Source organism: Mesoplodon bidens (genome assembly GCF_964165515.1).
Source record: "Mesoplodon bidens genome assembly, chromosome: X".
NCBI classification, from domain to species: Eukaryota; Metazoa; Chordata; class Mammalia; order Artiodactyla; family Ziphiidae; genus Mesoplodon; species Mesoplodon bidens.
Window position 1 is genome coordinate 135,622,521 of NC_138163.1, and position 18,671 is coordinate 135,641,191.

The window sequence follows — 18,671 nt, forward strand, 5'->3', positions numbered from 1 at the left end:
CCAGCCAAGGCCAGGCAGGCTGCCCTGCTCTGCGGTCAGGACCGCCTGGTGAAATGAACCTCATCAGTCCCTTCTCAGCGGTGGGTGGACTTGGATGACCTCAGCCAGTCTCTTACGAGCCTAGGTGGGAATAGGGGTGGAGGTGCTTCAGAATCAATGCATCTGAAAGGCATGAGTCTAAATGTAAAAGCTTTAAACGTGTAGAAACCTGCATAAACCTGGAACTCACTGATCTAACATGTATGTAGGATGGACTTTAAAATGAGGAAGCTTTAGAAACCAAGATTACTATTTTATTTTCTGTTTTTAAAGAATTAAATTAATAATGGTTTGTTCTTGGAGAGAGATCTTTCCGAAATTTTCAAAAGCACTTCCCGGCCTGGGCAAGCTATTAACCAGAGAGGAAAGTGCTTTCTCATGCACATTCGCCAGTCTCTAATTTCTTTCCTCCTATCTCACCCTGTAGCTTCCACGCCTCAGGCAAGCCTGTGTTATCTTCAACCAACTGATCAATCCATAAGTATTTATTTGTTAAAAACTTACTCTGTACCTAGCACTGTAAATAGAAAAAGAGTAACATCTCTATGTGAAAATATGTAGGGGTGAAAATTACTTACTGGAAATATATGGATCTGATTTTTTACAGAAACAAAACCCTATTCCTTGGCCGATTAAAAGTGTTTCCTGCAAAAAAAAAAACAAAAAACAAAAAACAATGAAGTTATCAATACACACCCACCTGCATATCTAAAATTTAAACATTAAGCCAAATATGGTGAGGGCATGGAGCAACCAGATCCCTCATACAACTGTGGAAGAAGTGTAAAACAAGAATAAATGCTTTAGAAAACTGTGGAAAGATAGAGGTCATGCAATCCAATTCTAGTTTATAATGTATCCACGAGATATGAACATGTCTTTCATAAAAGTTGACACATGCTATCCTGGACCAAACTCTACTTGTGCTCCTCTGAGCATTTTCCAACTAGGCCTCAACTTTTGGACATCCATTGTTCCTCTGTATTGTCCAATTTTAACAAGAATCCTAAGTCAGTTTAGCTGAATCCAGTCCTCAGTATCTGGTCACTCTCGATGACAACAGCGTTCTTATTTCCCCAACACCCGGCAGGTGTTATCTAATTATTACCCTAAATCCACCTTCAGCAAGTCCTGTTAAGTCAGTTAAGAAAAATACACCCCCCCTCCCCTTGTTTCTTTCCTCTATCCACTGACATTCCCCCCACCCCACCCGCCTTGCTCCTTGGGTATATACATTCCCATTTGCCCATGCGTTCAAAGTAATTGAATCCAGTCTTTCTTCCACACTGCAAGACCCCACATAGACCCTCCTGAATAGTCTTCTTTAGTCTCTTTAACAAACATCATGAATAATTTGAATAATTTAACATAACCACAACCTGGAAACAACCCATGTGTTCAGCACACAACAGAATTCAATATAGCAGTTAGACCAAGACAGCTCAGACAATATTTTATCTCAAACATGTAATGCTGAGTGGAAAAAACTGTACAAGAACCTAAACTGATCTCATTTACAGGATGTTTAGTAACAGACAAAAGCCAGTCTACAGTGTTAGAATTAAGGATACATGGGAAGTTAGATCTAAAGCTTAAACACACACACACACACACACACACACACACACACACCTATTACATAAAGCTATTGTAATGTTAAGATATTAAACTGGTTTGGTTCTTTAACAGTATGTCTTACTTGGTAGTGGCTGCAAGCATCAGTGTGTGGTAATAATGATTTACCAGCCAACTAAAGGAACCAAAGTTGGAGACTGGGAACCTCTGCCTTGTCTGTTACCTGTTCCAATTAATTCTTGATTCTTAAATAGATCAGTGCAATACATGCTATATAGGTCTTTTAAATTTCTGCGATTTATAATAAAAATCCTGTTTCTCTATATCCTCACCTTACACCACCTTCATTTATTCAAATACTTAAAACAGGAATACTACTTGCTTCATGAAGAAGTATTTCACAAATGGGTTTGGCAGATAACCAAGAAATATCACTTTCAAACTCTTTAGGTTGAGAGCACAGATTCATCTCTACCTCTCATTAAGCCACAACTGACAACAAAGATTGTATTCAACTCTTTATTTTAGCAAAACCAGAAAAAACACAGAACATGCAGTGCTAGCATCTAAAACTAATACTTTAAGCAATTACTAAACTTACAGTGACTTGAGCTTCGATGTTTACATATAGCAAATTTAATTCCGTTCTTATTTACTGAAAATATTGCTGGCTGACAAAACTGAATGTAAAAGTCACTGATTATGGCAATACACAAAGATAACCACATGTTTGAGAACTGCACTTTGCCAGACACTGAAAACCAAACCAAACAAGGTATGTACTAAATAAAACTCTGAGAACCTTTGAAAACATGGACATTTCTTATCAGTGTTTAGAAGTGTTTCGTTAATATTTTAAGACAAAGGTATCAAAACCTTGCCATGCTGTAATTTCAAGTTGCCAGTTTTGCCTTAAATTTTGTCAGAAAGTTACAGCTACCTACATTGCCAATGCTGGGTCTGCTTAATATGACTCAAGTTTAATAGGACTTAACATTAAAAGCTCACACTACCCTGAAATGTTTTATTTCACATTTGGTGACATTCAACATTCAAGTGCCAGTGTTTTTGTACTTTTGGTCAAGTTTCTTTAAACTTCCAAAGAATCACTTTTAGGCTTACAAAAATAAACATTTGTCAAAATGTTCAATAAATATTACACAAACTAGCAGCAAAAAGTATCTAAAACCTGTTGTGCGCAAATAGTTTTCTTCTCAACTATCATTCCATGGTCCCAAATAAAATTTTAGAATCTAGTTCTTACCACGCTGCGTTCAACAATTTCCAAGAGACAAAATAAGATTGGAAATTTAAGGACACGCACACAGACATATATATAAAATTCTCTGAACGTGCAATAAAATAAGTATTTTGTAAAAATGTATGGGCAAAATGTACAAGAGTCTAAATCTATACTAGTTGAAATAGCACCGTTAACAAATGACCTCAATACTGTCAAGTGCACCTACAATAAAGTTTTAGAACAAGGCACAATACGCTTGAGAATCTATTGCACTTTAAGAAATTTTTGCCTTCTGAAGCCATTGTAAAGATTAGCTTATAAAGATCACTATATTCCAACCACAAAATCAGCATAGAATTCCAAGTGGCAGAGGCATTTTTAGTTGGTGAACAATCATCTTTGGCCAAATTTAGCAGAAAGTGACTAAAAATACAATGGAAACCTATGCAACTAAAATACATTAAAACTGCACTATATAAAAATAACACCTTGTGCAGTTAAGTACATTATTTCCAACCTGTGTGATCTCAAGGAGTTCAGCATTTGTTGTTATTCTGATTTACAAACTCTACAAGTGTAAGTCATTTTAACATTTCAACACAGCTTACACAGAATAAAGAGAATCTGCATTAAAATAAAAGCCTGCTGCACAATCCCTCCTGCTCATATTCTCTTGACCAAAAAACATCAACACTAGCATGCATTAAAGACCAAAATCCAAGCAGGTCCTTAAAAGGACTGGTCACTGGCATGGTCAGCCATTTTACCATCTCAGTTTTATTTATGGCAGGCATTAAAAACATCTAATTAGATAAAACTTCCCCTAAACACTTTTGTTATCCGAACTTTTAAACTTTCCCTATAATATGCCCACATATGCCTAGCTTAGAATAACCTAAACATTAATAGAGGAACTGCTGTATTTACTTGCATTAACTTCGAAGAGTGCTTTGAAAAACATATGGATGTATTCATAGATGCCACCTCATGACTGGAACGGCTTATTTAAAGATTAGAAGTGCCTATCCAGGACAGAGTGAGCAAGTCAGAACTTCAACTTAGTACAGTCTGCCACATTAGAAACTAATTCTGCTGTAAGATGTTTCCCTCTCCACTCTGCAAGTTATCAAAAAGTCCTAATGCAGGATACCATCCAAAATTTTTTCTCTATAATATCTACAGATGAATTGATGATTCCTGTTAAGTTGTATCACATCTGTGCGCCAAGGTTTGATTTTAGCCCAAGTTCAGTTGATCTACTTTGTCAAAACAATTGAAAACTCGAGCATTACTGAGGCAACAGGACATCAAAATAATAAGTTGCCTAAAGTTAAAGTCACAGTACATTAACAAATAAATGATCCTCAGTCACAAAATTATAAATGCAGTTTGGGATGGAAATAAGCAGGAGGGGAGTTAATTCAAACTACAGCAATTAAGTTTTCAAACCAACTTAATAGGATTGTTGACTGTTCCTTTCCTTTCTTCCTTTGGCTTTGAGCTCCCTTGAATTTTCAGGAGAATCACAGTTGGTAAAGTACTGCTAGTTCTTGAAGGTACACGGTATAGTCTGGCTAAGTTACATGTGGTTTCCATATCAGCTTTTTCAAAAGGGTGACTTTGCTGTGAAGCAGACTCAGTGGCCCCACCAGTCAACACCCTGAGAACTGCAATTTCCTCCATATCCATCATTACTGTAGAAGCCTCCATAGCCACCTATCAAGAAATGTTAAAACAGACAAATTAGGTCAGCCTTTTAAAGTATCTTTTCTCTTGCTTCTCAACTACTTTAATATAAGCCTAATAAAAAAGGATTAACTCTTAGTGTTGGTGTTTGTATTCCTTTTTTTTTTTTGCGACACACAGGCCTCTCACTGCTGGGGCCTCTTCTGTTGCAGAGCACAGGCTCCAGACGCGCAGGCTCAGCGGCCATGGCTCACGGGCCCAGCCCCTCCGCGGCATGTGGGATCCTCCCGGACCGGGGCACGAACCCGTGTCCCCTGCATTGGCAGGCGGACTCTCAACCACTGTGCCACCAGGGAAGCCCTGGTTTTTGTATTCTCTGAAATAAAATTTCTCCAATAAATTACACTTAGAAAAACAAGGCGGGGGAAGAAAGCCCTTGCCAAAAAATAAAAGGGGAAAAAAATTAACATTACCTCCACCAAATCCTCTGCTGCTGCCACGACCACGTCCACCACTGCAGCTGCTGCTTGCGTGACTACTACTAAAGCTAGAACTGCCAGAACCGCTACTTTGTCGATAGTCTCGGGCACCAAATCCTCCACTGAATCTGTTATTATAAGGAAAAAGATAAGATGGTGGTTTTATAAATACAAAATTGAATTAAAATGACAATTTCCATGCCTCAACTTCCCAATCCTCAGTTTGAACTCAATTTCCTTGATAGCGTTCTGACATCTAACTACTCCATGTCACCCTCTCTAAAAATATCCCTTGCCCAAAGTATGTAAGTAGTGGTAGTGTTTTAGTTATTTAACCTTGGACATAACTTCCTACCCCAAACAAATAATATTAATAATGAAAGTTCAAAACAATGTGTACCTCTTAGAACGCCCACGACTGCTACCCTTATAGTGGTGTTCATAAGCCATATTTTCTAACCAAGATGGCACTTCTTGTTTAGCTTCAGCAAGAAGATCCAACAAATCCTTTGTGATATTTATATTTCTTTCATTGAAGAATGAGGTGGCCAGACCTACAAGAGTCCAAAAAAAAGTACAATAAGTCTAGGTTTCCATAGTCATATCAAACATTAATTACAACACAAAAATATAACATTGTAATTTGCAATATAATCAAATTAGAAACTAAATCAAAAACTTCTAAATGTCTAACATCTGATGTCAGCTTCCCCTTGAAAGTAATGTTCTAATATTTAAATTTGTGTTAAACCATGAAGCAACTGAAGACTTTACCAAGGTTTCCTACACGTCCTGTACGGCCAATCCGATGTACATACTCCTCAATATCACTTGGCAAATCAAAATTGATAACATGTTTCACATTTGAAATGTCTAGTCCTCTTGCTGCCACCTAAAAAAATAATTTTTGTTAAAACACAGCAATACTCAAACATGTTTAACTGAAAAAAAAATTAAAGTATACACACAGCAGTAGCCACTAGAATCGGGCTTTTTCCTGAGCGGAACTGGTGAAGGGCTTCCTCTCTATCTCTCTGTGATCGGTCTCCATGGATACTGGTACAAGCATACCCTTCACGGTATAAGAAATCCTCCAGAGAATCAGCACCCTTTTTGGTCTCCACAAAAACTAAAGTCAGTGAATTCTCCCCTGAAAAATTATATAAAAGGTTTTCTTTACTAATAGCAACTTTGCATCACAAATATTAACTGGTTTGTTAGTTCTCTCTGCACTCAGTAAGGATGCACTTGGAGATAATTAAAAATAAGCTTGGTTTTTAATGGTTAGAAAAGTGGGCAAAGGAAGGGTGGGGTACAGGCTCAAGAAATACAAACAGAGTCTCTTTATACCTAACAATATTATTATTCATAATTTTACCTGTTGCATTTAAGAGGTCAAGTAGAAATGACCGTTTTTCTGACTCTTCTACCCAAACTACTTTTTGTGTGATGTTCTCAGAGGTAGAGCCAACTCTACCTACGGCCAGAAATATATATTCATCCAAGAAATCACGAGCAAGCATCTGGAAGAGGGAAGAAGGTGTTATTTTCTACTTTAATTGTTGAACATTGTCTGTTAATTTATCACTTACAAACACAAATGTTCTAAAAAAAGAACTACCTGAATTTCCTTAGGAAAAGTAGCACTAAACATCATGGTGTGGCGGACACCCTTTGGTGGCATAGTATCTTCTTCAACTATACGACGTATTTGAGGTTCGAACCCCATATCCAGCATCCTATCAGCTTCGTCCAACACTAAGTATCTGTTATGAAAAAGACTCAGTTAAGAATTTGATGAGAAACTGTTGACTACAGTTGTGTATATAATTAATTATGCTAGTATATTCATTTTAATATTCTAGCTTCATAATTTAATACATGTGAAACACAGACAGAACACATAACCAAATTAGCTGTTGATTCTGTTCCAATGAATCATACAGGTTAACTCTAATGCTAATAAAACACTACAAAACTGATGTTCACTAGTATAAACATTAGTTACAAACCGTACATAAAAATTCACTTACTTGCAGAAATCTAACCCAATCTTTCCTCTTTCCATCATATCCACCAGGCGTCCTGGAGTGGCAACTAACAAGTGACATCCACGTTCTAAGTCTCGAATCTGCTGACCAATATCAGCACCACCATATACCACACAAGGACGAACTCGAGACCGGTATGAAAACTACAAGCAATAATTTATTGTTATAAAAACATCACTAGAATCAATGAAAAAGACAATAATCAGTAAAAATGCATATTTACTTTTCTGGCTTCCTCATAGATCTGTACAGCCAATTCTCTTGTTGGGGCTAAAACCAAGGAGACTGGATATTGTTTACGGCGTCCATACCTTCCATTTTCCTAAGGAGTAAGGACAATTTATACGTTAAGCTCAAAGACTCAAAACTTTTTTATTCATTTCTGAAGTTCATGACAGCAAAATCCCCTCTGTAATTTAAGGATTACATCCAAATAGGTGTTTCCCTTGAGTAAATAGACTGAAAAGGAAATAAAGTACATTTGGCTTCATTTAAAAGAATGGTGCCAACAGATATCTACAAAAATTTTTCTAAGCAAAAACTACTTATTTTATAAAGGAACGGAATCTTTACCTTCACAGCCTTCAAAGCTTCACCTGGACCATCTGTATAAATTTGACTCAAGATGGGCAAAAGAAATGCTGCAGTTTTTCCAGACCCTGTTAGAAAATACTGCCTTATTACGTTTGAATAGTAATTAAAGTATTCTAAATACCCTTTTAGTGAATAAAAAAAAAGAATTATTTTACGCCTAATTTTCTGAAATATATAGCATATTTATACAGCTAAGCAAAGAATGCCAAATGATTTCTGTTCTCCATCTATAACAATGCAATCAACATACACTCTTCTGCAATTTAATCTGTACAACACAAGAATTTTTCTTCTAAAATGGCATCAACTTCCATTTCAATACCTCCTTGTGTTATTCTGTAACTGTCAGAATGTCAGCAAACTTTCTGAAGAGTCTAATAACAGAGGACTTTGCAGGTCATTCTGTTACTTTGCAAAATAAAAGCCATGGGTACTAATTACTGTACTAGAACTTTATTTTAAAAAACAGGTAATAGCGTTGGCCCAAAGGTCACAGATATAAAAGACATAGTTTATTTCTTAAAAAAGAAAATATTAAAAATAACAAATGGGGCTTCCCTGGTGGCACAGTGGTTGAGAGTCCGCCTGCCGATGCAGGGGACATGGGTTCGTGCCCCGGTCCGGGAAGATCCCACATGCCGCAGAGCGGCTGGGCCCATGAGCCATGGCCGCTGAGCCTGCGCGTCCAGAGCCTGTACTCCGCAACGGGAGAGGCCCCAGCAGTGAGAGGCCAGCGTACCACAAAAAAAAAAAAAAAAAAAAAGATTGCAGTTTATATATTTATATATACATACCACTATATAAAAAGAAATTCAATACGTAAGTTTAAGATTTGCCATCTTTTACCTATGCCAAATTCTGATAGAGGAGTAAACACTATCTCAGCCCTCTTATTTCCTAATTCATGAAGTACTAGGGGACAGGAGGCACCTCTTCCTTTCTCTGTCCACATTTTTATGAATCATAGACTCTTGGCTCTTCGCTGATTGTGGATTTCCTATTACTGCTAACTTTCCCTGCAGTGCGTTCACAGGAGGGGAAAATTATGAACTCAGTGGAGAGAATGCTAGCAATATTAACTGGCTGATAATCTGCTGTAGAATTCCCCAAGATGCCCTGATGAAAATACAAGTTTCACCCAAAGAATCCAAAGAATTAAGAGACATCCCCAGCTAATCTTTACCTGACTCTAAATCAGGCTAAATATGGAACTCAGGCCTCCCTACATAATGTACTGTTTTTAGAGCGAGTCAAGTTATTCTTCATTAATGAGCTTACCTGTTTGGGCACAAGCCATCAAGTCTCTTTTTCCTTTAATAATAGGAATGGCATGTTTTTGCACTGGAGTAGGACGAGTGTAACGAGTAAGCTCGATGTTACCCATGATAATTTCTCCCATCTCAACATCACTGAACTGTCAATGAAATTTAACCAGGTTAATCAAATACATATAAAACTAGAAATGCCTTATGTTCTGCTGCAGTTTATGTGTTTTATGTTAACATGAGAACGTAAGTAACCAGCCAAATGTCTATTTGTGGTTAAATGTATAGTTGCTTTGGATTTTACGTTAAAGTATCAAAGTATTTTTAATAAAGTGGACTCCTGAGGGATCTAATCTACGACAAAGTAGTTCTGATTTTTCTTTTTTATATTTGACACATTTTCTGTTTTAGGATTACTCAAAATGGTGACATTAATCTCAGTCTGTCCTTTTTCATAACCCAATGAAATTTTTAGCAGTAGTTTTAAAGAACAGTTAAAAAGTGAAACAAAACAACTTACACTTTCAATATGTGGAGGACAGTTATTGCCAGTAGCCTCTACTGGTATATCATCATATTTCTCAAAGTTAATCCCAGTGTTTCCTCCAGAAAAGAGTTCCCTGAAACCAAATCATTACTACATGTATCATACTATGTGGTAATTTTCATATCAACATATCAAAAACTTACTGCTCCAGGGACTTCCCTGGTGGCGCAGTGGTTAAGAATCTGCCTGACAATGCAGAGGACTCAGGTTCGAGCCCTGGTCTGGGAAGATCCCACATGCCGCAGAGCAACTAAGCCCATGCACCACAACTACTGAGCCTGCACTCTAGGACCCGTGAGCTGCAACTACTAAAGCCCGCACACCTAGAGCCCGTGCTCTGCGACAAGCCACCGCAATAAGAAGCCCAGGCAGCGCAACAAAGAGCAGCCCCCGCTCGCCACAACTAGAGAAAGCCCGCACGCAGCAACGGAGACCCAATGCAGCCAAAAATAAATTAATAAAATAAAATAAAAAAACAAAACAAAACAAAAAAACTTACTGCTCCAAGCGTTCACTTGGTGGAAGTGGTTTTGACCAATCGTCTTCATCTGACTTCTGACACCAACGACTGTGTCCACTACGTTCAAATTTGCCAAACCCTGTTCTGTCACCACGACTGCCAGTACCATCATAGTCATTCCGTCCACGATCATCAAACCTAAACAGCACAAGCAACTGATCAGAATATGTCATTTGGCCAATATCATATTATCATCTCTCCAGAAACATACTTGTACATTAGTAATTGAACTATTGGTCACAAGTAACTTTCAAAGATGTCAACAATTCAATATTGGGTAACTCATTTGTGAAATAACACTCTCTAATTAACCTGCGGTTATGTATAATTTATACATCTTTAATTAAAAAGCAACGGAATAACATATTAATGTCAACTAAGTTATATCTGGCTATATACACGTGACAAGACTAAGGTTTTTTGGTGTTTTTTTTGGTGGTATGCGGGCCTCTCACTGTTGTGGCCTCTCCTGTTGCGGAGCACAGGCTCCGGACGCGCAGGCTCAGTGGCCATGGCTCACGGGCCCAGCCGCTCCGCGGCATGTGGGATCTTCCCAGACCAGGGCACGAACCCGCGTCTCCTGCATCAGCAGGCGGACTCTCAACCAGTGCGTCACCAGGGAAGCCCAAGACTAAGGTTTTTAAGAGTTTTAGTCCTATTTATATAAAACAGTATAGGACTAACTGGATATTAAGTTCTTAAGATCAATATATCACACTTGTGCAATGACTATGATTAAACTACTATAGAGAAGCCATTAAAAAAATAAAATTAACATTCACTACACCAAGTAAGCATACTCTTAATGCCTGTAATTCCTGTTTAACAGATTAAATGTAGTAAACTTTTGTTTAAAATCTAATCTATAGCGGGACTTCCCTTGCAGTCCAGCAGTGGTTAAGACTGCACTTCCACTGCAGGGGGCGTGGGTTCGATCCCTAGTCAGGGAACTAAGAAAATCTTATCTATAATAGGATGGTCTGTTAAATGAAAAAAAGTGATTAAATGTCAAGGAAAGTACAAAGAATGAGAACACATCAAACTAAGAACTGATTCCTCAAATGCTACTGTATACACACTCACAAGCTGAGAATAACTTACCTTCCCCTTGATCCACTTCCTCGATCACTGAAGTAACTGGACTTTCCTCTAGAATCTCTAGACCCGAAACTGCTGTAGGCATCCTTGTCTCTACTACGACTCCACCCTGAACTGTCCTTATCATAAAATCCTTCCAAAAAAAGTAAAAATTAGTACAAGATTCCAGTCTTTTCAAAGACAAAGCCTTCCTTTATCTTATCCTTGTGGGGCCAAGGCTAATTGGAATTATTATCAAAACACTGGAAAAGAGAACCAAGATTGAGATAATTATTTTGATTAACAAACAGAGTTTTCCTATCTTTAATTCTCTTTTCCATTAGAAATTATTATATTAAGCAAAGTAACCTCACGGAATAAGAACAATGTACTGAATACCACCCCTAAGAGGGTAATAGTTTACATGAAACACAAGTGTACTACTGATACATTACATACCATTATCATACTAAAAATTTAAGATTTTCTTTTTAAGTGTCAATGTTTGATATCTACCAAAACCAATAAAATAGAAGCTTACTCTAAAGTGATTATTTTAACAAGACGGTGTGACAAGCCCTCATTTTTAAAGATATGACTGCTCTCAAAGGAATGCCAAATCCACCCCTCCCCCAATTTTTAACCTCAATGGCAGTAGTTAGATCAGCTCTAAGTTAGCTTTTTAGTTATGTCCCATCCCTAAATATTAATCTCAAACCCTGAATACAAAAGTAGGTCAATTTAAAATATATACTATATGGCATATATAAATTTCAGAATTCCCAACTAAATAAAACGTTATTCTGTTTCAGCGTTAACCACCAAAGTAACAGTTCATGTAACTTTCACTGTGCTCTGCATTTATGTATACTATTATCAAATCGTAAGAGTCCAACAATATTTTCCCAAGTATAAGTTTAGTGAGAACCAAGTACACCAAGGAAAAAATAAAACTCCCATTCTTGCCTGTTTTCTTTCTGGACATGTCTCCAGGCACATCACAGATAAATAAAAGGAAGGTGAAGGTGACAAAAAGTTAACTCACTCAACAAATGATTAAGTTGAGAATTTAACTAGATTCATACGTTTCATTAAATATGCTGAAGTTTACAAGTTAATGAAGTTACTTTCCCTCTGCTTTATAGCTCCATCATGAGCCAGCCAATTGACGAATGGTCTTTGCTAAGCGGAAAAAAGACTGTTAAGATTTTTAAGGATCTTCCATTTAACTTCCTAAGATGCTGGTAGTACTCCCCCTTTGAAGCAATTACAACTTAGATGCAATTCCAGCCAAATATTCTGAGGAATTCCCATGATGAAAGAAACTGCAGTTACACTGAAAAAGGAATCCTCTTATTACCCAACCGATGTTCCGGTAGACATATACAGACTTAAAAGTCTGCAGCTAGAAACAACAGACTACATATGGAGGCACCATATCCAACCACAAGCTAGTTTATTTCCACCATTCCCACCACTGCACCCCAACCCTTCTTTATCCACCACCTTTTGGCTTCAAATAGTTTTCCTGACCTTTCCTTCTCTTGAAAATTTCAGGAGACCCGTGTTGGTTAATATACAGCACTCAAATCATCATCACAACAGTATGTTCCTAATAACTTAATCACTCTACACTAAAAACTTAATACTGAAAGACACCAGGTGTTTTAATAACATTTCAGACAAAACCTTTCAAATGAAGAAGTTCAGCAAAAAGGTGAGACCAGACTTCTCCAACCTACTGAGTGTGCACAAAGATGCAACACCGCAATTCCCAACTATTCTGCAATAACCCCATTTTCACTGAGGCAACGTTTTAAGAGCAGAAAGTAGGACTTGTTTTGTGGTCTGTTTTACATAATAAGGCATCCCCAGATATACAAACACACCTGTTTCAGACTGAAATCAGGCTATCAACGTTTACAAAGAGATGAAAAGCACTTGTAAAACTAACAGTTTGGGCTCAAAGCTAGTTAAAAGAAATAAAAATGAAACATTATGCAATACTAGATGAACTCTTTCAAAGTTAGGAAGCGCTAGTTCTTAAAAACAGAAAGCAGCGCTGGGTCGGCGGGGGGCATGTGTATACACTTCCCAAAGTTATCTCATTTCTCCTTCTTTGACTAACTTTCAAAACAAGAAAAAGTTGAATACTAAGTTGCCATAAGCATTTACCTTTAGATGCTTCCCTGTTCCTTAAGTGAGGAGGTATATAGCGCCCTTCTGTAAGAGAAAATATAAAATTAAAAGCTTATCATATTCTTTAAGACACAGCTTTTTGCAAAAATGTCTATTAAAAAACTAGTCCTAGAAAACAAACTTCAAAAACCTAATCCTAAAACCAAATACGTTTCAGTAGCTACTAGTGGTTACTCAAAATTTTTAAAAAGGTCTGCTCTTTCAGGAAATTATTACATGAATTATAACCTTTAACTAACAAATATAACCATTACTATATATAATAAAACAGGATACTAAGAGGAAAAGGATATGTACCAAATCGACTGACCAATTTCAACTAACCAACAAGAGGCTCTGTTTCCATTTCACTAATATGAAGACTAAACAATAAACACTTGACAGCTGTAAAGGGAAAATGATTCTGAAAACGAACTGATAGAAAATCCAAATTGCTAACTTAACTAAGATTAACTATTCGAAACTGTTTACTGGTGGAATTAAGTCCTTTTGATATTCATACAACGGCAAATAAGATTTGATATAAATTAACCAGACTTGAAGAGGCTTTTCAGCGTGCACCAACTACTTGGAAATCTGGGTCCAAGGTGAAATCTGCTGCCACATAACAGAACACCAACTTCCTGTCCCTATCCACCTGTGACATTAACCTCCAACAAGTCACAAGTAAATAAAAACAATCCAGAAACCCCACTCTCCTCCAAAGATTTAACTTTTCAAAAAAATTTAATGACATGGCTAACATTTTAAATTCTAATTACTACCCAAAAATCAGTAGAGCCAGGTTCCATCTATTCTCCAGAACCAGGCTCAGGTTCTCCAGGGGGAATGAACAATACCTATAGCACACAAGTGTACAGGTTCCCTTTATTAGGTTTAACACTGTTCAGGCCAATTCCCAAGAGGTACTGACATATCCCCACCTCCATATTTGGCCAGGATTCATACTGGGCATAATTGGCTTCCTAAAACTGTGACTATTTCATTAACTTTCTTCTGAATGATTATGTTTCCACTGAAAAACAACCAGTGTCATCTTATCCGAACATGCCAAAATACTTTATAAATTCATAGGGTAATGGAACATTTTTAAAATTTAAACCTAGTAAGTACAATGAAATATTAACATTAAGCTCTAATAAACATTCTAAATAAACAAATATTTCACTTACTGCTTGCTGTACTTCCTCCTCCACTCTGATTATCAGGGGAGTTCAGGTCTAGACCAGAAAACTAGGGAGAACCAGAGATATTAATAGCTCTTACATGCTGAAAAACTACACTAAGGGAAAAATCAAGCACACACAGCATTACAAAAGACAAATCAGAAGTCCTAAATTCTAGTCCCACCCTCTAGCATTTACTAGCCAGCTGCTCTGTCTGCTTTGTTTTTAAGAACACTATACAAGTCTACAAATTATGGCAAATGCTAAAGGTAGGACTTGGGTGCCAAGTAGTACACCAGTATAGATATTTCAAATACATTCACTCAAAACAAGCTGTCCCTCTAACAGTCTTCCATAGTAAAATCTCATCAGTCACCAAAACAAATTTTGTTACCATTTTCTCAGAGCCACTGGTTTTCTCAGTGGCATTACTATAGGCCTGAAAAGTATACCTGAAAAATGGTACGGCAACCTGAAAATTCTTTGATTTCTTTATTCCCTAAAGACTGTAAGTTACAATTTTTTTTATTTTATATATTGAACTACAGTAACTGTTTTTTTTTTTTTGGTTTTGTTTTGTTTTTTGTGGTACGCGGGCCTCTCACTGCTGTGGCCTCTCCCGCTGCGGAGCACAGGCTCCGGACGCACAGGCTCGGCGGCCATGGCTCACGGGCCCAGCCGCTCCGCGGCATGTGGGATCCTCCTCCCGGACCGGGGCACGAACCCGTGTCCCCTGCATCGGCAGGCGGACTCCCAACCACTGCGCCACCAGGGAAGCCCCAGTAACTGTCTTTAACTGAAATTCCTAAGCAGCAACAGCACCACCCATCATTTAGTGAGCACTGCGTCACTTACCACTGAATCATTTAATACTTGCCACACCATGAAGACAATATTTGTATCTCCCATTTTAGAGATAAGTTCAAAGAGATTGATGGTCAGTTGGCCCAAATGACAATGTTTTTACAAGATAATAAGTATCTTTAGTCTCAATTCCTACCTGTCCCTTTACACTGATGGGTTTCAATACTGTAGAAAAAACGTCATTTCAGTTAACTGCATTTCATAACAACTAACCAAGAAATAACTAGAAGTAGTGAAAAATTATATATGCCAAAATAAATCTTAAACAAAGTACAAAAGATCAAGGAGCAGTACTGACACCTGTTTGCAAAGGAAATTTGCTATACAACCATGTTTATAAATACTACGTTAAAAGTTCAAAATTAGTATTACCAAATTTACATGCGTCTTCAATCAAGTTACTACTTACTTTTCCACGTCGAATTTGGTTACTACTAAATTCTAACGGTCCAAAGGGTATAGTTTATGAAAAATTAAATGGACCCCATCTACACAGAAAATACTACAATATGTGACTACAAATACTAGTCGAAAATACTACAAATGTGACTGCCTGTAATCTTGGTATCAGATTTTCAACTTTCACGCTCTCTTTAACCTATCAAGTTTCAGCTCAGAATACTGCAGGCGTTGATAACCGTATCTTTAGGAGAAAAATACCCTCAAAGAAGAATGCTGTGAAATCCCTCAAATTATACTACTTATAACAAAAATAAAATTTGGGATAAAGTACTGCCATTAGGCTTTAACGACAATTTACGAGTTCGTAAAATATTAAAGGTTTTTGCCCGAAATCAATTCTCACTATTAAACGTGGAAAACAGAAGCTGAGATAAGGTGTTCACGTAGAGTCGAAGCGACTGACAAGAGTTTCCCAGGACCTAACACCGCAAAAATGAAATGGGCCTTCCCTGGTGGCGCAGTGGTTCAGAGTCCGCCTGCCGATGCAGGGGACACGGGTTCGTGCCCCGGTCTGAGAAGATCCCACGTGCCGCGGAGCGGCTGGGCCCGTGAGCCATGGCCGCTGAGCCTGCGCGTCCGGAGCCTGTGCTCCGCGACGGGAGAGGCCGCAGCGGTGAGAGGCCCGCGTACCGCAAAAAAAAAAAAAAAAAAAAAAAAAAAAAAAAAGAAAGAAAGAAAGAAAAAGAAAAAAGAAAGAAATGGAGATTTCCCGGAAATGGAAAACAAGCCTCTAAGAACAGCTTCACCCTTCTTAGATCCCGTATTCTCTTCCAAATTCCCAATACCTCAAAGGAAAGCACTGTATTTAAAGAAGAGGCCCATGGCCTTGCCATATTTGAATGTTTTTAAAGTAAGGAAGAGAGAGCAGTAACATAAAGTTAATCTTTCCTGCGAATCCCCCTTTCTAGTTTTCCCCCCCTTTTTTCAAAGTCAAACGCATAACCTGAGAAGACGTACAACACACAGTACGCCTCACGACGGAAGAGCGTACCACCCTCGGGTTAACGGCCACTCAGTGACTCTTTTTGAATTAAGTAAATGGAATACAGCAAATCCAGATCCCTAACGTCCCAGGAGCCTCCCCGTCGGCGTCCAGTTTCCATTACATCCAGACAGCAGTCAACGGAAACAAGCGGCGGCCATTCTTCACCTCCTTCCCACTACCCCTTGCTAGCTCCTCTGTGTCACAAAACTTTCCACTCAGGGAACACGGCCTCGTCATACAGAGCACTCACATCGACAGTACACAAGCAAAAAACCGCGGCGAAAACAGCAACAAAACAGCCGTGTTTGGTTTTTGTGTGTGTAGTGAAATCGTCCGCCAGGGTCCCGCAGGCACAAATTACGGAGCTTGGGCCTTCTGTGAGTGGAGACCCCAGCGCCGCACAGTCGTGCGAACCAAACAAAGGAGGCCGCCGCCATTACCCCTAGAGTAGGCCATGTTCCCCCCCCGCCCCCACCCAGTGTCCGCAATCCACCCGTCACCTATACACCAACGACACCTTTGGGCCTGAAATCAGTGCCGTCCATTGAGAGCCGAACGCCCTTGGCACACAAAAAAAATAGTCCAATTTCGCTCACCTCCCTCTGTCACTAACCAGTCGGTACTAGCACATGCGCGCCTCTGCTACAACCGCAAGCACGTACAAAAGCCGCCATTATGCGCGGCCGAGGTTCAATAGCTAGACCAAACCAGAGTGCTACCAACTCGCTTTTTTCTCCATGCCGCCTCCACATGTTTTAATTCAGTGTTCTTCCCCGTTTGCCCATAGTCCAACCACGGCCAAAGGAACCCAGGAGGAGTAAGATGAAGGGGGCTAATTAGCACTGCGCCATAGGCCACGTTAAGCCAGGGAAGAGCTCCAAGTATAGAAACATTTCGGCTCACCTGCTGGTCTAGCCTGAGCTCATTTCCCGGCACATGACTCATGCCTGAAGAGAAGCAGGAACTCCCGGTCTCCTACTGCAGGTCTAGGCCGAAAGAGACCCAACTCGACCGCTTTACGTCAGTACGTAACCGGTGCGTCTTCTTCCGTCCCCACCACCACCACCAACCTCTTTATCGCTACATTTACTTCTCTCCGGGCAGCCTGCGTTCGCTTACTCATAACCTCGCGAGATCTTCTAATCAGTCCCGTTCCCCCAACGCTCTCAAAATTCGCGAGAGCTTTATTTCCCCCGCCCTCGCCCAAAGTCTTGGAAGCTTTGGGAACTAGGGAAAACTCGCGGAGTACCTCTTTCAGCCAGTTGGGGGGCGGGGCTTAAACATTACGCCACTACACCCCAATCTTTCTCACCCTCCTCCTAGCTTTTTTTCCCTGCTCCTTTCTCTAGCGCTCTGCTTTTCCCTTCTCTTACAGTTTGAGGAATCTGAACTTGGGTAAAACGTCTCCGTTCCAACTAGCCCTCTCCCGCCTTTCGGAAGCTTCCCCAAAGTCGAAACTAGTCAGATATCCCTGAATCTAAGAAGGTTGAGGGTCACTTGATCCCAGGTGTCGACCGAGTTGTAGAGCAGTCAACGATGGCTTGAGTAGAATCGTCTGGCTGGGTGGGCGAAAACAGAGAAGGGCACACGAGCTAGGGGAGGGTAGATAGGTGAGGAGAGCCGGTAGGGGGAGGTAAGCGGAGGGGGAATCCGTAGCGCGGGCGGGCGGACGCTAACCGGCCACAGTGGCTTGGCCAGGAACCCGAGGCCCCTCCGCTTTGCAGGCAGCGACTGTGCCCTTCAAGCTCGTAGGTCCTCCGGGTGACGGAACAATGAAACAATTGTACGGTGAATGACGTCGGTGATAACGGACTTTCCCGAGGGCCTCTCTTCACCCCTCCCCCACCGCGCAGGTACTCACTTTGTAGCAAGTATTTGGTTTTACCCACTGGTTTAGGTACGGTGGCCACTAGTAGTGC

The 18,671-nt window shown here is 39.5% G+C and overlaps 1 protein-coding gene across 2 annotated transcripts in view; it reads right to left on the reverse strand.

Annotated features, from left to right (window-relative positions):
* The window catches only part of LOC308609194 (ATP-dependent RNA helicase DDX3Y-like), a 38,029-nt gene extending 20,295 nt beyond the window's left edge, over positions 1–17,734 (reverse strand). The window contains exons 1-17 of one of the 2 annotated variants that reach the window (XM_081222765.1): positions 17,656–17,734; positions 14,448–14,508; positions 13,252–13,299; positions 11,101–11,230; positions 9,979–10,137; positions 9,453–9,552; positions 8,946–9,081; positions 7,647–7,732; positions 7,297–7,395; positions 7,056–7,216; positions 6,644–6,788; positions 6,401–6,545; positions 5,991–6,172; positions 5,797–5,914; positions 5,423–5,576; positions 5,017–5,150; positions 2,133–4,573 (exon numbers count right to left, since the gene is read on the reverse strand). In XM_081222765.1, coding sequence (XP_081078891.1) covers positions 4,494–4,573; positions 5,017–5,150; positions 5,423–5,576; positions 5,797–5,914; positions 5,991–6,172; positions 6,401–6,545; positions 6,644–6,788; positions 7,056–7,216; positions 7,297–7,395; positions 7,647–7,732; positions 8,946–9,081; positions 9,453–9,552; positions 9,979–10,137; positions 11,101–11,230; positions 13,252–13,299; positions 14,448–14,508; positions 17,656–17,697 — 1,980 coding nt within the window. In that variant the 5' untranslated portion in view covers positions 17,698–17,734 and the 3' untranslated portion in view covers positions 2,133–4,493. Of the gene's footprint in view, positions 1–2,132; positions 4,574–5,016; positions 5,151–5,422; positions 5,577–5,796; positions 5,915–5,990; positions 6,173–6,400; positions 6,546–6,643; positions 6,789–7,055; positions 7,217–7,296; positions 7,396–7,646; positions 7,733–8,945; positions 9,082–9,452; positions 9,553–9,978; positions 10,138–11,100; positions 11,231–13,251; positions 13,300–14,447; positions 14,509–17,655 lie in introns of those variants that run through there. The other variant, XM_081222766.1, reaches the window with a different exon arrangement.
* Between the last annotated feature and the right edge of the window lie 937 nt (positions 17,735–18,671).